Source organism: Melozone crissalis, unplaced genomic scaffold (genome assembly GCF_028551555.1).
Source record: "Melozone crissalis strain CALT ecotype California unplaced genomic scaffold, PUWL_Pcris_2 ptg000027l_1, whole genome shotgun sequence".
Classification (NCBI taxonomy): domain Eukaryota; kingdom Metazoa; phylum Chordata; class Aves; order Passeriformes; family Passerellidae; genus Melozone; species Melozone crissalis.
The window spans coordinates 18,952,199-18,975,759 of record NW_026535805.1 but is presented as its reverse complement, the minus strand read 5'-3'; the positions used below and the strand labels follow the sequence as shown (position 1 = coordinate 18,975,759).

The following is a 23,561-nucleotide window of genomic DNA, read 5'->3' as shown; positions in this document are numbered from 1 at the left end:
GGCATTAACTAATTCAGGTTCTGGTCTTATTAAAACAGAATGAGAAGGAAAAACCAGCCAGACAACTCCCTAAGACTATTCTAATGTAAATTAAATCTAGTACTGAGAGGCTGGTTCTTGTAAACACCTCAGGGCTGATTTTTGTACAATAAACACACACACAAAAAAAGGGGAGGGGGGGAGGAAAGGAGCCAAAATTAGTAAATATTACTTTTTTTTCTAAAAAAGGGTGATTTTATTGAGTTTTAATATACAGCTTTAATATGTTAGGGTAATCATACAAGATCTCTCTTGTGTTCAATTTACACATTACAATAGAGATGTGAGCTAAAATCTTTTGGTTTAATGTACAAAAGGAATCCAATGTTGTCCACTAGCAGCTTTGAACTTGGCAAGAAAGGTTCTAAAGACTTTAAGTGCAGTAACAACCATAGAGGATACAAAATGAATATAAGGACTTTTCGCCAAGGTATATAAACATTTGAAAACAAATGGTGCCTGCTCCACAGGGCAGACAACTAGCAAATTAAAAAAAAGTCACTGACCAATGTTCCAGGGAAGGAGGAGCACCACCCTGTGTAACAGTTCTTATAAAATGGACTAAGAATATCTGTATCATAGAATTTGTACTGATCAGAAAAAAGGTCTGAAAAGAAACAGTAGGCAAGGAAATGAACAATCAAAAAAATGACATAGTAATATAAAATATTTCCATCACTATTTAAATGCCAAATTAATCAAGCAATAGTAAAAAAAATCCAAAACAAAACAAAGAAACAAAAAACCCAAAGCTCTTCTGTTTCAAATAACAGCACTGGTTTTGATTCTTTTCAAAGATTTTTGTTTATGAACACACTATATACTTGTTTCTTTCATACAGAGCAATGTGTCCATTTGGTCTGTCACTTCAGTGAAGCTGATAAACAACCAACCCATCACGTCTCACATTTGATACACTTTAACCCTTTTCTCCCCTTCTGTTTGTTACTCTGGTGCCTTCTCTCCTCAAGTTAAATACTTTTCTTCCTTTTCTTTATACAGTGCAGAGTATATGGGCTTAGGATGTGGAGATTTTCCTCTACTCCAGTTCACTCTCTGGTTCTGAGTTCAGTGGTGTGCAGTAGTTTGGCTTGTCTGAAGGCACGTACCCAGGGAGACACAGGCACTTGTAGGACCCCTCTGTGTTGATGCACTTGGCATTCTTGCAGAGGGACATCCTGTTGTTCAGCTCGCTGCACTCATTCACATCTGCAAAAAGGAGACATCAAAAGACACATGTGCTTGAGTCTGGTGTGTAGCTAATACTCATTCAGTTCCAGCATTGTTAGGACCAGAACAATCTGCACAAATGCCCTGGGAGCTTTATTTTCAGTTCCGATTGGGTGGAATTCGGCTGGGCCAAAAGCCCTAAAAGATGAATTGGGAAGAGGTGGAAGTTATCATAGGAAATCAATAGGGTATTAAAGGGCCTTAAACTGTTAGATTACCAAGCCCAAATTCAGCCCAGCTGCACAACAAAAGTAAGTAACCACTTACATGTGTTTATCTGATGACTGAAAAGTAACTTTTAAGAAAGAATCTCAAGGTTCTCAGCATAACATCTGTACTTTACCAATGGAATACTTTAGGAGCTGCTGGTGCTGTCAGCTGAATAGCTGTGAGGACAAACTACCTGCACTCAATGCCACACAGCTTAGGTCTGACATACACAGCAGCTACATCTTCTCTTTCTAAGGAGGCCAGCTTGCCATAAAGCCCTGAAGATTACAAGGCACATGGGCAGCTCCTCCTCACAGAGCTGGGAGATTTCAGCTGTGTGACACAAAGCAAAATGCTAAACAGGTTAGTGCAGACCTTAGACTGAAATAATCACACTGTTTGTACTAGGCTGCTACGTTGAGGGGTGGTTTTGCTTCATCTTCTCACTGACATTTGTTGTTCCCATGTTTAGCTGTTTTAATTGAAGATATAGATGTCTTGGTTAGTGAACATGCAGATCTACTAGTCTGAGAGTGAGAGAAATAGTTGAGTGTGTTGACTGTTGAAGTCTGTGAAAATCAGGGGCCAAACTTCACTAGCTTCACAAACTTCACTATTTCACTAAATATGCATATTTAGGCAAACACTCTGAATCCACTCTAAAAATCACTCTTCTGCTCTGGATCCAGTTCCATCCTCCCAGCTTACTTGAAGCCTTTGAAAAACATTTGGTCTGTACATGAAAGTCTTGATATAAGTTTAGGCTTAATTCCAAAAATGTGTATCTGTTCACTTCTACTCTCTTAACTGAACACAGCTGTAATGACCAAGATGCACTAAGAAACACAAAGACATTTTTGTAACAATAATTACTAGCCTTTGCAGTAAATGAAACAAAGCTTGGATCTTTAATACAATTCAGGTGATCATCCTTAAATCCTTTGTTCAAGGCCTCCTAAGGGGAAGTGAGTGAGTAAACTGACAGACTACCAGGAGATAACAGGGGATATAAGAGGTGATATGCTATCCTCACCAACACAGGTCATTTTGGCCATGTCCAGGTGATAACCATCAAAGCAGTCACAGGTGTAGCCCTCCTGGACTCTCACACATCGGCCATTTTCACATCCATTCAGAATACCACATTCCTCTGCTTGTAGCTCCTCAAAGCTGTTCAGGAAACCTGGGAGGAAAAATAATTGCAAACAGGCAGGTTACAAAGCTATTGAATCAGTATACCCCAATATATAGTGGGAGACTGAAATTCTCTCAGAAGTTTACTGGAATGTGACTTGACTTTGCAGAAAATAGGTCAGCTCTAGCAGAACTGCACCATCTGGAGTTTTAAATGTACCAGAAAAGTGCTGTGATATGTTTCAAGATGGAAACTGAATAACTTGGTTAACTCTTAAGTTTTATTTTGTGTTAAAAATCTGTGATTTTTTTTTTTTTTTTTTGTAGAATGGAAACTCTAGAATTTCTTTGTTTATTTTTTAAAGGGTAAGTTAGTGTTTTCTAAATAGCACCTTTTATTTCAATTGTTATGTTTATCAGCCTTTAAGGAAACAAATGGTCACGCAATTTGGGAAAGTTTCTTAAAACAGGATTGTAGAAAAATAAGGTGAGTGTGTAGAGGGGTAAGAGATGCCTTATAATTTATCCAGAAGAAAACATATTAAAAAAAAAATCAATCCCAGCTGCCATAAGGAAAATAAGAAGAAATCAGAGACTGCTTTCCTGTTGTGGTTTTTTGTTAACAGCCCTTTGGCTTGTGCTTCAGTGACTGGTGCCAGTACAAATACCTATAATCTACCAATTCCTCCTTGTCATAATTCTAGATGGTGAGCAGTCAAAGCTCAAAGAGTTGAGCTTTTTTTTTTTTTCCACCTCTTATACAAAGAGTTGTCTTTGTATTCAGTGGTTTGTATAATGCTTTTTGTGCTCTCTGCCTTAGGGCTTTTGTGACAGTTATGCTTTTATATATAAGGAAGAATTTATACTTACAAAATTATTTTACATTTTTAAATGTTCAGAGATTGTCTCTAGGACTGAACTGTTCCTCTGAGTCCTAAGTTTTTTTCACTAGCCTTCTGCTCATGGAGCAGTGATGTAACAGGACTGCAGATGGCAGCCCATCACACCAAACAGACTTCTGTGGAAAAAGCTGAGAATGTTTGACTCATAAGTTTAATAGCACAATGAATAGAGAGGGGAAATTGGAGCTGGAGTGGAATAGAGTAGGATGTATCTCCCCATCTGTCCTGTAACTGGTAGTGGCTCCTCCAACAAGCCAGCAACTTATTGAAAAACTGTTTACTGATTCACATTGCAACAGCTGTGATACAGTATTTGCTAAGCTAGCTTGGAATATGAATTTCTCCCTTCCTTATGTTTTTTTCTCTTGTCTTTTCTTATTTACTCCATTCTGTCTTGGTCCTTGAGGCCCTCTTTTCTACTGACCTGCTTTCTTCCTTTCCTATTCTGCCCTTTCCATATCTTCTTCCATTCTGTTATTTCCACTCCACTTCTCTTGACTACCAATACTGTTTCTATCCTGGATTTTCTAGCATGGTGGGCTTCTGAGTGAGGATCAGACTGGTCAGTAATATGCTGAGTGGCTTCTGAAGACACTGAACACATAATGTGAAGTAAGTACTTGCTGACAGATGTCACATCTCAAGAACATATATAATACACAGGAGGTATACAAGTGCACATTACACGGGAAACATTGCAGGATTTCTCATGAGCCTTGTAAATCACTTCTCAGTGCAATAGTATTGAGGATATTGAGCACTGTCATGATGTAGGTAACCAAGTTTCATTACTTGCTGGAGACCTCTGGTAGAGCTTGTAGAGAGCTCAGGAGAGACCTTTAAAGTAAAAACCTTTTCTAATTTAGAAAACAGTGCCAAGAAAGGCAAAGGTGTCCTCCCAAATAGACAGGTATTTTTTAAATTAAAAAAACCCTCATAATTTATTAGAAATATAGCTTATATGTAGCATATAGGCATGTGCATAAACTTATGTACAGACATATTTTTTTTTTCTCTCCCTCTCTCTCTGTCATGAATTCAGTATGTTGTAATTTTAACTAGGTAAAATTAAAATATGTATCATTCACAGCAAGTTCTACTTCACAAAATATACTCTAGTTCAAAACAGCTCAACAGGACCTGTATTGTAATTCTGAGGTATGTATTTGCTTCTGTAGAAACTGATTGCACAATGAGAAATACTGCACTGAAGTACATGGCCCTGCCATGGGATGGGAGGTATTGTTGTATTCCTCACACAGCCTGCAGCAGGATTGTGATCCTGAAGTCTCTGATGCCCCTTCAGTGATAAGATGGGAGCAAGAGCCATGAGGTCTCAAGCCTCTGTCCTTAAGAGGTTGGAACTAGATGATCTTTAAGGTCCCTTCCCACTGCAGTCATTCTATGGTCTAAGCTGTGGATTCAAAACTTTCCACAATTTATCGTATTTATTTACCACTAAATTATATACCTTGTTTATACCTTGTGAAATGCTTCTTTCCAGATTAACAGTACATTAACATTGCTTTTCCAGTCATTGTTCTGGGTTTTCATGGTGTAATCAGTAGTTTTCAGCTGTGAGACATTTCAGTTACACATCAACACTCAGAAACACTGACTGGGGAAGAAGAGAGTGGCAACTTGCAGGCCATACATATGTAAAGCATGAGAAATTACCAGCTCCTTCTGATACTTCCAATTTTCTTCTCTAAAACTGTGTTGAAATACTCTGGACCTGTACAGGGTGCCTGATTTTGAGGAAGATGCTGAAATCTGTAAGCATTTATCTCATACAAATGTTAACAGTGAGCTGGGCCTGACCCAACATAAAGAGCCCTGCTATTCCTCAGGTACAAGCGAGATGCTGTGTGCAATCCCTCACACCCTGCTTGGCAGGCCAGAGCATCCAGCCTCAAGTCCATACATGTGGGTATTCTCTGATCACACTCTGCTGTACATGTTCTCTGTTGAGCAAGAATGACTTGCATGCTCTCATTTCACCCATACAAGTTCTGCTGGGAAATCATGGAAAGATGAAGAGTTGTTTTTTTTAATGCACTCTGGAGAAATCTGTCCCATGCTCCAAAGGAAAATCAATTTGTGAGAAGGAAAATTGGCAAGCCTTTTGACCTTGAGCTGTAAAACTGTTGGTAAACACAAATTTAGTACACTTGGCACAAACTGTTTCACTAGATTAAAAATGAATTGTACCCTGAGCCCAACTGGACTCACACAAACCTGGCTCTTGAACTGGAACACCTGACTGAAAGCTAGTGTTGTAGGAATAACTAAAGCATAAATAGGCCACACTACCCAGAAGCAAAGAGAAGAATGAAACTGGCTACAGGGAAAAAAAACTGAAGTAAAAATCTCATTTCAAGTCTTTTACATAACAGACAATCTTGCTTACGGTCTTCAACGAAGTATGGATTGGTTTCTGGAGTGTAGTGCTCCTCAAAGTCAACCAAAGCATCCTGTCCATATGGCCGGCGAGATCCTGGAACAGGAATGTTGCACAGCTGGGCGTAATCCTCTGAGGGGGGAAGAAAATAAGATACAAAAGTAAACACACTTGTAGCACAGGCTGCATTACATTAGTCCCAGTGAGCTGTGGTTCATGTTTGCTGGAAATAAACTTTTCTTCCTAGAAACACCATAAATCTGCAGAAAAGAAAATTTCCAGAAAGCATTCTCTCTTCAAGAAGGATGTCATTAAAATGTTAATGAGCCAAATATATACTATTAAGTCATAATAGGGATAACACCAGGGATAGATTTGAGTCAATAACTGTACAAAAAGTTATAGGTCAGGTTCTTCTGCTCTGCAGGAGAAACAAGAGCTGAGGGATGCTGTGTATCCCACTGCTGAGGCACTTCTCTCCAGGGCTGTCTCTGTTTATACTCCTTGTTCTGTGGAACAAAGGCTACCCCAGACCATCATGGCTGCTAGCAGGAGCCTCCCCAAGGGAAGTAAATTGGGGCAGGTACAGCCAATATTTCTAGCACTATCAGCCAAGCTGCAGAAATCAGAGTGAAAGTATTTCTAGAATAGCCCACACTTATCTACAAACTGTATCTTAAACCCACAGCATTAAAAGTGTGAGTGCTGTTCAAAGTCTCATTGGCTGTGAAGCTCAGAGCAGGGGGAAACACACAGAAGAAAGAGTTACATCTGATTTTGTGCCTCTCTCTAAAAGCTGAGCAACACAAGTTGAAAACAAAGCAAATGTTCATTTTAGGTGTCAGAGTCCATGTTTGAAATGCTTAAGCAGAGTTTGATTCTTATAAATCAAATAAAAATTGTGTCAACTCTGTTGCTACTACCCTTTACTAAAACACAAACAATGGAATTTATTTGAAAACAGAAATATTGTTAAAATAGAGCAACCCAGGTGCTCCCTTACTGTTGCTACAGTCTATTCAGCTTCTGGTTCTGTGAAGATTGCCTGGTGTTCTGAGAATCAGGCAGAGAAAGGATGGGAAAGAAAAACCACCAAAAGAGAGGGAGGAAAAAAAGCCCTAAGCAGATACAGAATCCAAGAATTGCAGATGGTTGCAGAGCCAGAAACCTCATGCTGTGTAGAACTGTCCCAGACAGCAAATAGTTGGATAAGTCCAGACTGCCTCTAGACAGTACAGAGCACAGCCCTACTTGCTGTCCAGCACTGTAATTTTATTTTTACAGGTAGTATCTCCTCCACCTGGAACGATTTTATTTTGTACTGAAAACACCAAAGTGTTCAAATAGTCTGTTTGAATTCTGTGGTCAACAACTTGGCCCTTTGAGAGCACAAGACAGAGCAGTACAGGCAAAGCTTGTCTGTGCACACTCAGAGCTGCCATGGCTGGCAGTCCAAGTCTGCAGCATGAACTCCCCAGAGAACTGAAAAATCATTGTAAATCCCACCACATTCTGCTGCAGGAGCAAAGTGGTTTCCTTTGAGGTATGTCCTCTAGAATATATTTATATACAGTAATAATATCCAAACACCACTTTCCTCTCCCAGAGAACAAAGTACACTGCCCAAGAGCAACACCCCAGGGCACAGGAAACAAAGCCAGCATGGCAAAATAAACAACATATAGCAAAGGTTGCTTAAATCCCTGACTGCACAGCTTCCCACTGAAATACTGTGATAATGAGCACAGTTTTAAGAGATGTCATAGGACCAGAAACACCTCATTCTTTCTTCCCCACATCTAATCCCAGATTAACCTTCATGCATGGGGACAAGTTATCATCTCAGAATGATCCCTTCATTCATACGGAATGGACACACAGGAAAGCTATGCAGAATAGTAAAAGCACTTTCTCACAGATGCCCACAAATGTTCTTGGCAAAGGAAATCTGTGTTCTACCACAAAATACTAATTCATCTGGCTTGTGTGGAAGAAACCACCACATAAAAACAGTCAGTGAAAGGCAAAGGGACAAGACAAGCAGCTCTTAGGGATCACTGCCTCTTCCAGATGAATGTGATCTGATGGGAAGGGCTGAGCAGAACCTGTATACTGACTTGCCAGATTAATCACGGCTCAGTTTGCCATTAGTGATACTGGTAGTTACAAACAATGTTTTAGTTCTGAAGAAAGCATTTGGGACTTTTGAAAATCCATAGAGCTGGAGCTCTCATGTACATGAGAGTTGTGTAGTTCGATGATTGTGCAAGACTATTTTATATTGCATGTCTGCCAATGCAAAGTTGTTCAACATCTAAGGAAGAATTAGGAAATGTTGACAACAGAAACTTGTTTCCTGCCCCACTGGTCTCTCAAAACTCAAGTTCTGAATGTCTGCATTTTTAGGTCTTATACCTGTAATAGTCTCTTAATACTGTATGTTCTGTTTAGCTTAGTATAGACTAAATCTCTTGTCTTTTAAATTGTGTTGATTCAGTCAACTAGGTGCTCGGGCAATAAACCCAAAGGGAGCAATAGCAACTCACCTAAGAAACCAACAGTAGAAATTCAGGATCAATAACAATGGTAAGTTATCTATTCCACCTTTCTGAGCTTGTCTTTTTTTTTTTTCTTTCTTTCTTTTTTTTCCATTTTTTTTTCCCAGGGGAAAAAAGGGTGTGCAGAGAGGAGAGTACAAAGACTGAAAGGTATACAGGGGGCCACATTCTGGAATGGTCATGAGAACTGGTGTTTTTAAATAAGGTAGACTTGAGACTTGGATCCCTGACAGAAATGAACCCATCAGAGTGCCCCTGTGGAGGATAGAACAAGTTACAGCAATGACACTTTCTGTTATTTTAAACTTTTCCCCTTGTTATGCTATGTTCCTACAGCTCAAATTAAAAATAATGTATTTGGGGTCACTGTGATGTATGTTGGTCACAGTTTCCCAGGGGAGGGAACTACATGGACAGAGTGCTGTAAGATTTGAGGGTGAAAGCATGACATGTGCACAGAAACCTGCAGGCAAGTATTCAAATGGGAGAACAGCATGACATTGCCCTAGGGAAATGACAACAGGAGACTGAGATCAAGAAGGAGGTAAGGGGGCAGAGACCAAGACAGAACATGTAACTATCCCTGAATGACAGAAGTATTTTAGTTGTCACAGAAATTATTGCTCACTTTGTAACAAATCTTTCAAGTAAAGTTGAAAGAAAATACTCTATAATTCACAATGAATGAAGAAATCGTTTTATATAGGGGTTTATTTTTTCTGTTCACTCATCTCTTGGCTGTGATCAGGGACAATATAACTACAATTCAAGAGAAAAAAAAATCCTTTTTTTTTTATATAGCTTAGTCTACATTGGTCCACGTGTCTCTAAGTTTTTCTCATAACTTGCAAATGAAGCATAGAGACAGCTTGTTGTATAACTTAGGGTGGCTATTATCAAAAGAAGCTGATGTATGCTTCCAAAAATGTTAAGGACATTTTTAAAGACAGAAGTATTGCCTATTAAACAAGTGTTAGGGGATTACATCTTGACACACATGTGTACTGGCACAGATGTCAGCTGTAATTGGTGATGAAAGCTTGGCTGACAGAGATGACACAATATAAATTGCATGGACCGAGTGGCTTTTAGGTGCTTGTCAGCCAAAATGCAGCTGTGCAAATGTGCATCTAATTTGCATATAGAGTTGTAACTGAGCAAGCTCTTGTGAGTCTTACTTGTACCCAGAGACCTAAAATTCCTAATGTCAGAAACATTATTCCATATTTCATGTATTTAAAGCAAAATATTATATAAAAAGCTTTTCCTGACACAACCATGAAACAACTACGCTACAGCCAGTCCAGCTCCTGCCCATAAACAAATCTTTATTTCTGTTCCAGCTCCTCAGAATTGTCACCATCACACACAGAAGAAGCCAAGACTAAGAAACCAAACCAGATCCTTCAAGTTATTTAAGAACGTAACAGTTTCAGCAAAGGTTCTGGACATCAATCTAAACTGGTTAAGTTTCTGCTCTCTCAGGACACTGCATCATATGACAACTAAAGCTAATGGTATTTCTGCTCTATATTTAGATGCGCTATTTGACAATTTTGAAAACTTCATTGATGCTGCCCATGGATAAATGCTAAGGTTTGCAGTGAACAGCATTGATATCTATTCTACAGCACAAGAAAAAGGTAAAGGTGTCAGTCTTAAAGGCTATTTTTTATTAGTTAAGAAGGACGTTTATATCCTCTCATGAACACACTCTAAATAAAATACCTGAAAAAGATTCACAGTGGATGTAAAGCTCTTGCTAAGCTGAAATAATTACCATATTGATTGTCTCAAAACCTCTTGGTAGTGACCTTTTGTTCCACTACTAATGCTGCTCAAGTTTCCTAAAATGATCTTGCCATTCCTTTTGCTCCAAGCAGATAGTTAAAAGTTGTAGTAAAAGTCAGGTTGTTTCTGACACAACTTTGCACATGGCTTTCTGACTCCTTGCTGATTTCCACGAACACTTGGAATGTGAGGTTCCATGAGAAAGAACCTTTAGCCAAAGCTACTCTGCATGTCTCTCCCAACCTTCAGAAAAAGCACTGAAACACTCCATCAACAGAAATTAAATCAGCGAAAAAACTGCACAACCAAACACAAGAATTTGAATATTTAAGGCCCAATCACTGCAATATTTTAAGCCCAGAGGACAGAATCCATTTGACCAGAGTCCTTACCACAAAGGAAGGAGCCACAATGCCATCCTAAATGGAAAGATGAACAATGATCTACAGAAATGAATCCAATGCCTCCCTGCTGATCTTTACCATCCCAAAAGAGGAGAGATGAAAACTCATCCTTTACACACACTGGTTTTTCCCTGTACTTCCAGATCTTCATGAGTGACACTAGCCAGAACTTTAAGGGAACACTATGTTCTCAGAATATGGAAGCTCGGCCCAGAACTTACTCAATGTTTACAAAGGATACACAGAGTTCCTTTGCAACAAAAATGCAATCCAAACAATCTGTCTGCCAGAAATGGGCAGAATTCAATTCCATGTAGGCATCTCTGAAGGTCTGCATCTGAATTAGTTGTTCATTGTCCATTTTAATCCATGGAAAGAGAGAAAGACCTCTAGGACAGCATCTCATTGTAAAGCACATGTCTAGAACAGATCAGGGGAATATATTGCTCAGGGTCCTGATTTATCTTTCCTGATGGAAGGAAAAACTGGCAGCACTGATGTGGTTTTCTGTATAAAAACCACAACAGGAAATTGTCCAAGATAAATCCTACACTATAGAACAGCCCAGGTGATCCACATTACCCACTACTCTCAGTGTTCTCCCAGCATGGGTTTTGCAAATGGTAAGCTGGAGATAAAGAGAAACATCAAATACAATATGAAGAGCAGTTCTTTATGTGACTTCTAATCCCACAGAACATCTGAAACATCTACTGACTGGAGATCTACCATTGTCTTTTCTGCAGATCTTCTAAACATGAAGTGGTTCCATAAAACCCCACAAAGCAATAGAATTCAAAACTTAAAGAGTAGAAAAATTATTTCTAAGGGTACACAAATAAGCAGGCTGATAAACAGAATGCTGGTGCCTCTTCCAGGTGCTTTAGAATGTGTTCATGACATTATCTTAGTACTCAAACCAACAAAAAAGTCTAAGTTACAGATGTAGTAATGTACCCCCACTTTCAATAGTTATTAAAACATCTGCTAAAGCTGCAGAGTCCCAGACCTACCCCACCCTGGTTTTTTGTATGAAAGCTTCTCCAGGCAGCCAGCTACAGAAAAGAAAGTACCTCCTAAGCTGACTGTCATCTCTTTGGTTCAGGGGCTCCTAATACCACCTTACAGCAACTTCAGGTGTTATTGAAGCAGAGGTGGTACTGCACTGCAATAGACTCAAAACTATCATTTTGCAAATACAAAGATAGGCTGTTTCTGTAAATTAAATGCTGACCCCCAGCATACCACATCACTCAACATTTTCTAGATGATAGAACTATCTCCTCTCTTCAAATTTCCTGTAACCATATACCTTGCCTAAAATCCACCCCAGTCCCCTAAGGGTCTCACAGGAATTTCTGGAGTCTCAGAACATTTATAGTTCAGGACCTACAAGTTCAAGTTAACTTGAGGTGTATATGGCTTTATTTTGGATTTCAGATTTTTTCAGTCTGGGGCAGTTGCTCTGTTTTCTGGCATGGAGGCTCTGACCCAGCTGCTAAACCTGTTGGTGCCTGTCCTGCTACCAGTTACTAGACCATGGACTCTGGACGGAGAGAGTTGGGCTGGTAGGCACTAACAGTAAACTGACCAAGGAAGCAAAATTTCCAAAGGCCAGGCATCCAACATGTATTTTTTTTGTGTGGGCGCAATGAAGAAAGGATGATTTGCTGTTGTTTTCTAAACCAAAAAGTATCCAATTTTCTAATTTTTGTCAACTGGTCAATTTCTACAGATTGCCAATGACAAACCCAAAATAACACAGAAGTGTTTTAAGAATAACTACTAGACTTCCATTACTGTTCTTTGGGCAAACACAGAATAATGACACTGTGAGCTCAGAGAGAATACATTTCAGTAGTCCACATTTTGGTATTGATGAAATCTGTGAAAGTCTTTATCCGCAATGATGATATACTAAGATAATTGAAATAATTAATTACAAGATAATTGAATGTAATTGAAAACAACTTCTTTACTTCTCTTGTTTGCACAAGTCAGATGTACTCAACCATAGCACTACAGCTCATGCTGCCAGTATTTTGATCAGGACTTTAAACCAATATTTTGAGTTTGTCCTTAATGCTGTCACCGAAATACTTATCAGTCTTACTGTTGTTAAGATGTTGCTGTTGATATTCGTTGCAATATCAAAAAATTCTACTTATTTTTGTCTCAGTATCTGAATGTTTGGAGTGGAATTTGTTTAATTAAGCACTGATTATTAGTTTTTAGAAACAGTAGTAACCATGTAAGTTCTGTTTTCAGGCTGATATTAAGATTGTATTTCTTTTTGCTTAATATGGATAAATTCTTACAAGAGTGCACTGGTTTTATGATGGATCCTACTCAAACAGCATATCTAAATCTTCTCATGAAAAAATGGAAGCCCTTTAAAGACAAGTTGGGTTACAAAAGCTAGAGCTTATTTTTTAATAAAGCATTAATATCTTTGGAAGGGACTTGCAAAAGTATCACTTATGGTGATAGGCCTGTATTTCCTTCTTTCTAAGGGTGGTGACTAGATCTTCAAATACAATGGAACTATAAACAAGGTGAAAGGAAACCACAGATCTGTAGTATGATCCAACTCCTTTCATGGTGGAAGTCTTGTGGAAATAATGCTTTTCACATCAGCAGGTCCTCTTTAACATGTGTTAAAAATCTTCAGAAAGCCCTTAACTAGGGAAAGAAGCAAACACCTTCAGTAGTAAACCCAGCCAACACAATACCTAAGTATTTAAAAATGGAGAAATTCCAGGTTCCCCAGCCAGGACCTGAACCTGTGACCTGATGGCCTGGAGGTGTGAAAGCATTCTCCTGAGCCAATGATATCACTGTAAGGGCTACAGACTGAAGACATGTCAAATGAATCATTTGTTCAGTTCAGTCAGCTTCAAATTTTTCTTGGTAAATGTTCCTGAACACAGAGAAAGGCTTCCAGGTTTCTGTGTGGGTGAGTGCACATGTGTGTGAGGACAAATGAGCACATACCATCTCCACTAAAAAAATGAGAGCTTGCATGTTTGTTCTGACATATTAAACATTAACTATGCCTTTCTTTTTAGCTATTTTCCAATCTTTAGGGATAACTTAAAGTATTTGGGATCAAAGGTATGCCTCAGTTTCAGTTAAAGCAGATACTTCTCAATGCAAATGAAACCACATAAAAGTTATCTTGTGTCTGGAGGGAGAAAGATTTTATTACCCAACATAATGTTCTTCAGCTTTGACTAAGGATCATCCAACTGATGTTTAGGATGGTATCCATTGGGAACCTCCATGTAATTTTTAAAATGAATTTCTCAATTTCCTTCATAAGCTATTGGGGATTTGCACCCCACTGTTGGCAGAGAATCCAGAATCCTGTGTTCCTAATGATCAAAATACATCTAGTATTTTCAGACTGAAACAGTTCCAATTTTTTCCTGCACTTTTGTTAAATTAAAAGCTTCTGGGAATCCTCCATGATTGTGCTCTAGAGGAGAGTCTTAGAATTTGCAGTCTTTGTTCTGCAGCTATGTTTGAAATTTTTCATCTTCCCTTGTGAGGCAGGTTCTCTTTGCCTGACCATGTTGGTGGTCCTTATCTCTTTCTTTTCAAATCTATTCTGCTTTAAATGTAACTAGCTCGAAATCTCCAGAGGTATAATCTTATACCTAATTTAACTCTCTCTAACAGCAACAGCTTTTCTTTGCTCCCTCAGGATTGCATGACACAGATGGGTCACTTTCACCATGTGCTGAACTCTCTAAGACGAAAAACTCCTATAATCTGCTCAATCTTTCCACTTGAGGAGTTCCAGGCCATAGCAACGATTCTTGCTATTAGCTGTTGCTCTATATTTGTCTTTCAAATACAGGGCAACATTACATTTCTTTCCACTGCATTTGTTATTCTAGCAGGTATAGTAATTTGACGTCCTCATGTAAGATTTGTTCTGACAAAGACATTTCAAAGATTTCCAAATCTTATAAATCAAGCTGCTGTCATGCCCTGTTTTTCTTCTTCAGTCTCTTCCTGGGGTAAGCATCAGCCAGCAGTTACTCCAGCCAACATCATCAAAATCAGATGCTTTTTTTTCAGTTGCTGCATTTCCAAAGCAAACTCAAACAAGTAAAGATATCTAAGAACAGGTTCAGGGACCTTGCAAGTAAATTACAAAAGCATACAACCCAAGCAGACAGAAACAGCCACATTAATGCTGCACTGAGCCTCTCTATGTAGTTTTTTAATTCCTGAGTTTTTCCTACAAGTAAAACATGTATTGCTTTAGCCACAACATTACCATTAGAGTAACAAAGGCCCAAGTGAAAATCCAGGAATGTGCACAATAAAATGCTTTACCAGTGCAGGTTGGTATTCCTACATGGTAAGGTATGTCACTGAAAGACATATTTATAGTAAGAAAGCTTCATCCAAACTAAGCCTTGGAACAGTTTATACAGGGGGGGAAGAAGTTTGTATTGTACCACCAGACTGTGTAACCAGGGCTGATGTATCTCAGGCAAAGCATGACATCTACCTATGCTGCTTCCACCAGCCCCTTCTCCAGAACCCAGAAATAAATCTGTGTGTCAAAGACATGTCTCTCTGTATCCATTCAGCTTTTGTAGTCACCACAAGTAACACCTTCTACCTGAAATATCATGGAAGAGTATCTGATTTCCAAACATGTAAACAAAATACAGTCTTTTACAAATACAACAGCCAGCTTTCTTTTTAACACTAAACTATTGTATTTGCTGGGATCCCCCGATGAAGGCAGGAATGATGCATCTGACTCCATGTTCTCAGAAGGGTTATTTATTACTTTATTATGCTATATGTTATTAAAGAATACTATACTATACTATACTATACTAAAGAATACAGAAAAGATACTTACTGAATGCTAAAAAGATAATAATGAAAATTCGTGACTCGTGGAAAAATCTTGCCAGAGTTTTGACACAGTTTGGCCCCAACTGGCCAATGAGTCAAAACAGCTCACACCAGAATCCAATGAAACAACATCACCTGTGGGTAAACAATCTCCAAACACATTCCACATGAGCACAACACAGGAGAAGCAAATGAGATAAGAATTGTTTTCCTTTTCTCTGAGGCCTCTCAGCTTCCCAGGAGAAAAATCCTGGGCGAAGGGATTTTTTCAGAGAATGTGAATGCCACACTAAACTCTATTCCCTGGAAATTCTTCAGTCCTTATTGGTAACCATTTCTCTTAACTAGAGGGGCTAGGGGTTTTTTGTTCTTTCTCACGTTACTGGTGCAGGTACAAATGCAAGGGATGAAAGCAATGGAGTGCTCCAAGCACTGCTGGAGCAGTGCTGTGTGTGTTCCTTACCTGACTCCTTCATGGGACACAGGGCGCACTGCATGCCCCAGGCCTCCCCGTACAGGCAGCAGCACTCCGTGTACGTCGTCTGCTTTCCAACCAGCGGGCGACTACAGACAAAATCGTCACTTAGGTGCTGCCAGCAAAGGTCCTGGTAGACCTCAGCTTCTTCAGTTTGTTCTGATGGAGAAGACAGGATTAGGTCATTGTCACATCACTGTTATTTAAATAAGACGCTGGTATAATGATAAAATTTGTAAATTTAAATTAGAAAAATAACTTAGCTTTACAGACTTTGCTGAATACAAATTTAAGCTTAGAAGTCATGACCTTTTTTAAGGTCATGAGGTGGCTCATCCTTTGAATGTTCAGCTTTGGAAAAATCTTAAAATGTCCTGAGTTGTCACATTAGGACAATTTAAAAGCACATTGTGTTGCATATCCAAAAACCAGATCCTTCTAAATCATAGTCATTGCTGAACACTTAACAGGGATTCAGCTCAGCTCCCATGGAAGTTAACAGAGCTTGACAAAAAACAGCATTGGGAGAGAGGTGAATGTTTGGGGAACTCCATCCACACAATAGATCTTTAAAAGTTGTTATTTTGCTTTTCTTATATTGCAATCAATGCATCTGAAAGAACTGTTACAACTAGGGCAGAGCTCAACAAAAATTTTACATCGTCTCCCTGGGAGACTGGACAAATACTTGGAAGACAGAGTCCCATTAACTAAACGGACAAACTACATCAGTCTCAGGAAATCCCCTGAGCTGAAAATAGCTGGAGGCTGAGAGAGTGCTGGGGAGGGTGAAGAGAAGTATTGTTTATCTGCCCTCCTGGTCTCCAATCATCCACTTACAGCTATTGTTAAAGACAGAACACTGCTGTGAACTACTGTCACATTCTTATGAACATTAACAAAAATCTGTATTTTTGTCCAGGCTGGAATATTTCAGAGGCATAATAGTTTTGACACGGATCTCAGAAGAAACCATTCCCAGTCTCAGCAAGTTCTGATCACTGCTGATCAGAAGGAGAGGAACTGTAAACTTAATCTTCCACTTGGAATGTAAAAACCTCAGCACAATAGTTTTGTGAAGACATCTGCAAGGTTTTGATTTTGTTCCAACACAGAGTGAAAAATAAGTGTTGTCACAAAGCAAGGTTCTGTTTTGTCTGTGCATATCCATTTACTGCATTTTTACATTATGCATGGCTGAGTACAGAACCGAAACCGCACTCAAGGGCAAAACGGAGTTTTGAAAGCATGAAGGTGATTACAGCTTAGATACCTATTCTACTAAGAGCTTGGCAGAACATGCAGTGAAAAGCAGCAGTGGGTCTCTGCAACTGACTCCAAATTCTGCTGGCAGCAAAAGAACCAGCCTGCCCCCTGCCCCTGTGCATGAGGGGGACATTGCCAGCAGCGACATAAGGCCTGAGTGCTCTGTGCTGGCTGAGATGTTCACTGCTGTGTCAGCCGAATGTCTCATGACAGAAGACCTTTTGGGCTCTTGCATTCTCTTCACATCCTAGATGAACCCAAAGGACAATCCTGCTCTTGGTTTGTTTAACTGAAGATTGAACAATAGAAATGCTGTGGTTCTTTCACAGTTTCACGCAACAGGGTGACCACAGTACTCCTCAAAATCTCAGCCTTACAATTTGGAGTGACTAAAGCAGGCATTCAGTCTGTATTCCCATTTCCTTTTACAGAAGCATCTCAGGAAAATTCACTGCAAGTTGCAGGAACCAGAGGTCTGGATTTATGGCTATACAGCGCCAGCATTAAATCAAACCCATTGTAACACTTCTGTTGAAGACATGAATGGCATAGACAAAGCTGTGCAGACTGCATAATGCTCTGGATTTCTGAGAGGTTTCCAAGAATCTCATAATATCTAACTTTTTTTTTCTGAAATAAGTGTCTATTGAAATAAAAAGCACACACAGAAATTTTACTTCAACACTGATGCTGAAGCCCACAGCTTGAAACTGTGAGCTCAGTGTACCTTCAAAGTTAATCAATTGAAAGCACACATACAATTTTAGCTATTTCCTCCTATATCCTGTCATTCCTGTTTTTATTTTACTTTGGTAGAACTGAATCTCGAGACTTAGCCTGCAGCCAAACCCCAGCCTTACTGAGACAGCAAGCAGGCTGTGCCTCATTACCTACAAGGCTGGACAAGGCAGACGCAGAGCTGGTGAACTGGCTGAAGACTCCTCAGCCCGAGCCTAATCTCACAACACTTCCAGCAATGTCCTGTCTGTATGGGCAAAGTGGAGCACTGTGGAGTCCTACATGACGGTGCCTTCTGGATCAACAGACGACGGTCCAAGCATTGCCTTCCAAAATCCTCCAGAAGAGCAGGCTCATCCAAGGGTGACCCAGTCTAAGCTTAGACTTTGGGTCTGTAGCCATGTCAGCACCACCTCATAGAGGCGTACTCACTTCAGTAATATGTATAATGGATCATACCACTTGAATCTGCTGGTCTGATGCATCGCTTTTCTGTTGCGTCCAAAACCATTGGGTGTGTACAGAAACAGTTGTAAGATCCTTCTGTGTTAATGCACTGGCCATCAATACAGCTGTGTGGGTCCTGACATTCATCCGTGTCTTTAAAATGGAAGGAAATGTATCAAGGAAAGCCAGCACAAAGTATTTGCATTGTGTTAATCTACGTTTCTATTTTCCTATATTAGGAGCAGACTTCCCTGCATGCCTTCAGTAAATTACCACAAATACCCATTGCTGGCAAAAAAATCCTGCCTGTGCCCATGGAGAAGGACAGACATCTGAAGGATGCTGACCTCTGATTTAGGGAGTTAGTACAGAGAAGTACTTGGGAGGATAAAGCAGCTTGTTGTAGGGGCTGCAGTGCCAGGAATACCCTGCACTCAATATAGTTGCTACTGCCTCCCACATTCCTCTCCCTTTAGGACAATACCAGCAGGCAGGTGGGCGTACTCTTAGTGATTTCTTGTGAGCTTGTCAGAAGAAGAGATCACCTTACCTAGCCATGGTAGTTATTTTTCTTAGTTTGTCTTGGAAAGCAAAAGCTGAAATTTAGCTCAAAGGGAAGAGCAGGCCACTTGAGATAAATTACATGTAGTCAGCTAATATTCCACCCTTTGTAAAGAATAATCATAGAATCCCAGGGTAAAAGGCTCCCTTACTGCACTTGCAAAAATTGCTTCCTTTCATTATGCTATTCTGCACATTATACATGGTTCTCCGCTTACAAAGCAAAGGCCAGGGTCATGGTCATAAGTAATTTTCAGTTGAATACCAGAACCAAAAGAGTACAAGGTTGTGCAGGCTAAAATGGGCTTATCAATGACCTCAACTGTAATTTCACATTGCATATTAACTCCATGGGGAAAATAGCTGTCCTTGAAACAAAAAAGAAATCTGCATTAATTTGATTTAATATAGTAAACCCAGAACACCTACCAAATGAAAGGTGAGCTTCAACATACAGGCTGTCACTGCTCACCTCATACACAAAGAACAGAAGGCTAAACTGTCCCTTGGCAGAGTGAAGCAGCAGTGTGCATGTGAGGAGGGAGCCCCCTCTGATCACTTTGTGTTGCCTGCATTAAGGCTGGCACCAGTTCTTGACTGTGCACTCAAAGGAGCACAAAAGGCTGTTCTGGAGATGAAAACTCCTGGGAGTAATTAGCTGAAAAAGGAGGCAAATAAAGCAAACCCTGCTCTACATGCCACAGCCATGTCATCCAGAATTGCTGCTCAGCCAAGCAGAAGGAAGGGAAATGACCCAATGCATCTTACAAAACTGCTACAGGAGTCCAGAGGCCCAGTGTTTCTCCCCTTACTGGAAATGTCACAGTTGTGATGGGAATCCTGCTGCAGGAATCTGCTTGTTTTGCCCATCTGCATACTATTATAGTGACAAGACCACTTTAAATAAACTTACCAAAGCACTGGAGCTTAACAGGGTCATAGTATGTGCCTTGTTTGCAGTAGCACTCATAACCTGGCTGCGTATTCAAACAGAAGCCGTTTTTACAGATTTCTTGGCCAAAGAGTTGGCATTCATCAGCATCTGGGGAGAAAACATAAACGCTGTGTTACCATTGTTATTATGATGCCATATAGACAAGCAAGATATAGAATAAATCCTATACACTTCTCTGTTCCAGCAAACTTCAATTTAAACAGAAAATTCCAGGAGCACTGATATCCACAGAAAAAAACCCCTCAGACAACTGGTGTGGAAAAGGTGATGTAGCCAGAATGGAAATGGAAAAATTGGTGGATCCTTACTTTCCCTTGTCAGAATTAAGTCCCATGACACAGAGAGACTGGAATAATCTGCAGTTTCCCTTTCGTTCCTTTGGTATCATATTGCTCCTAACTCCAAGCAAAACAGATGAACAATATAGCCTGTATTTTCCCATATAATTTGCTTTACTGAAGGTGTTCCTACCATGGACGTAATTTAAGCACACCATCTGGCTACCAAACTAACTAATCTTCTTGCATAGAGTTTGGTGACTCTGCTGTGCACAGTAGGAAATCTTCCTATCTGCACTGCTCATGGCTTTGTAGCTCAAAGCACACTTGAGTGCAGCCTTCCCCCTCACAGGGCCAATTGTGTCTGTGGCTGAACACTGGGTGGCAATCACTACAGAACTAGTGATGGCTGAAAAAGAGAATCTACCATGCTTTCAAATGAGGCTAAACGTGTTCAGGGAGGTTTCATGGAAAATATATGCCAGCTCATATATTGCTTTTCACAGTTGTACACATTTTTTTCCAGTCTTTATTTATATATTTGTTACTGTTGGAATTCCATTCACTTCCTTTTTTCCAGCCTACTTTTCATTTGCTAGACCTACGTAGAGCCAATCTGTTAAAGCAAGATTTGCAGTGAAAATGGCAATAAAAGGCACAACTTAAAGTAGGTCATTCTTCTCCCAATACCAATTGTTTTAATCCACTGTCTTCCATATATTTACTCCTCATTTATATTCTGGGGCACCACAGATTTTATCCCAAAGCTATAATTTCCAGCTGTACAGTAGCTTGAAAGGGACATTATTCAAATGTTTCCTTTTCTCCAGAAGAACTGAAAGATGTAGAAAACGATTTATTTTTACATCCACTCTTCCAGCCACTAAGTGGCTACAAACATTAAATATTTTGACTGCAGCAAGAATAATGCAAAGATTAATAAAAAACGTCGTGTTCACATCTGTGGTTTTCCTGTGGAACACGGATTTGTGTCTGGAGAAAAGTGGGAAAGCGTGGAAGCAAAACCAAGGAAGGCTACCAGGCTATTCACTTCTGACAGATAATTCCAATAGCAAAACAGGAATTGCTCCTACAAGCAGAAGCTTGTGGACAAAAGCAACAGTAACATTTAAGTTAGTGTAACAGAGAAAGATCACATTACAAAAAGAGCACATTAGTAAAAGTTATTTATCTGTTAGTGTTTGTCCTTTGTGCCATTCCTAAGGTTTAACAACATAAATTTACTGAAAAGGGAAAAAGTCATATTATGACAGGAATTTGTGGAAGACATTTCCAGGTGGACTATTTCAGTATTTATTCAGTATACATTATTCAGTATACATTTCAGCATTTACAGCAGTTACAGATATTACCAACCCTGAGGTAGCACAAGAACAACACAGATTTTATTTGAGACTAATTTGGATATGCTGCACACACAGCAAGTTCCAAATCCTCATTGTGAATATACACAGAAATCTTAGATCTCTAAAGATAAACAACCCCCTTAAACAATACCTCAACAAAAATACTCTCAAAGACTTTAAGATGAGCTCTGTGAGAATCTTAAAAATTATTAATATTGATGGCTACTTCTCAAAACTGAAAAGAAATTTTGCTGATCTCACTTTTCCTTCTTTGTGACGCCAGCTCCCTCCCAACTTCTATCACTCTGATTCCTTTACTACTACTGGACTACCACCAGTAATTATTCTATGAAGGTCTGTAATGAAAATATCGTTGCTGAACTTCTCTTCAGTTTTAATATTCATTCGCCCTTGCAGGCCAAATGTTCAACAGAACTCTCTCCTCTCTTCCAGCTCCCCATACATATATTTACAAATTTAAGCTGGCATTGTATTCCATATGTAAATAAGTATCTGTGGTTTGTGGTCACAGCACCTATTCTCACAGCATATAGCACTTAGTAGAAATTAAACCAGAATATTACAGAGACTGTGTAATTAACATTCTAAACAACCCGTAGAATGATTTTCAGCAATGTTTTATACTACAAACTGTTTTTATCACCTAATAAAATTTGAATTAGTATGCTTACATTCCTGGCTCACATTTCTAGTCAATCAACTATCAGCACTTCTGAAATAATTAAACTTAATACAAGTCAGTACTGACCTTTGTAATTCTGAGCAAGAAGCCCGTAAGATGATTCTCCAGAGGGAATGAAACCTTTTCCTTCAGGACACAAGTCAGTAAATTCAGCTGGGAAAGAAAGAAAAAAAATTATGTTGCTAAGAAGAAGGTATTCACATATGTAGTGTTACATGTATTTCAGGGTACTTTGAGACATTTGCCTTGTTTACATCTATCAGGCAATCATATACACCTTTAGTTTAATGAGGGATGTTAAATGCCACAGCCTGACTTGCCCCTGCTCTCAGTTTGCAGAGAAAAACCAAACCTCACTAGGCTGCCTACAGCATCACACAGCTCCAGGCAAACTCATTTCTCTTGCTTTTTGGCAGGAGAATGTGGTCCTTACTAGGTTTCATGGTACACTGCAGTTATAACAATACCAGTAGCCAAATTACATTAATTAAAGCTAGCATGGGCCTCTCTGAGCTACGCTGCAAGCTGTAATCTAGGCATGCTCCAACTGAGATACAAACCCCTGTCCACATTCTTCAGTCCTCATACAGGCAAAACACTAATTGACTGCAACAGGAGAACATGGTGTGCATTACAGAGAAAAATTATTTCAAGTGTCTTGGAGACTATACAGAATCAAACAAACCTATCCAAGCAGAGAGGCTCCTTTTTCATTTTGCATTTCATTTCAATTTGACCAATTCTAAGGTATAGTTAAAACCAGAATTAAACATGATGATGCATTTCTGTGAAAAGTAATCTTTAGCATTTAATCCCAAGGTTTACGCATGTTCTTCTCTTACGTGATTTTTTTTTTTCCAGCTGGATTCTGAATTTCAGCCATTCCTGTTTATGTTTCAAGTACTCTTCAAAATTTGTGACAAATATCACATGGCCCTGTTTGTCTAATTTAATATTTTGAGGTTAAACAATGGTCTGCAGAGAACATTATTAACCGATGTTCAGTAAGCTGCAAAATGTAAAACTAATGCCATAATATATATTGGTAAGCTGTAGTGCTGTACAAACAGCACTACAAAGAATAGCTGCAGTCTCAAAAATATTATAATGGTTACCTTTGTTTTCCAGCTTGTGGAAAAAATCTAAAGTGTTACCATAGCATCTGGAAAAAGCTCCTGTGAGAATCTGTATTTGCCTAAAATGACTGCTCAGTAACAG

General features: G+C 39.3%; 1 protein-coding gene across 1 annotated transcript in view; it reads right to left on the bottom strand.

Annotated features, from left to right (window-relative positions):
• Positions 1 to 248: 248 nt before the first annotated feature.
• Positions 249 to 23,561, bottom strand: part of LTBP1 (latent transforming growth factor beta binding protein 1) — a 187,314-nt gene continuing 164,001 nt past the window's right edge. The window contains exons 27-33 of the mRNA XM_054279239.1: positions 22,410 to 22,496; positions 19,954 to 20,082; positions 18,492 to 18,632; positions 16,017 to 16,187; positions 5,926 to 6,048; positions 2,513 to 2,662; positions 249 to 1,248 (exon numbers count right to left, since the gene is read on the bottom strand). Coding sequence (XP_054135214.1) covers positions 1,079 to 1,248; positions 2,513 to 2,662; positions 5,926 to 6,048; positions 16,017 to 16,187; positions 18,492 to 18,632; positions 19,954 to 20,082; positions 22,410 to 22,496 — 971 coding nt within the window. The 3' untranslated portion in view covers positions 249 to 1,078. The remainder of the gene's footprint in view (positions 1,249 to 2,512; positions 2,663 to 5,925; positions 6,049 to 16,016; positions 16,188 to 18,491; positions 18,633 to 19,953; positions 20,083 to 22,409; positions 22,497 to 23,561) is intronic.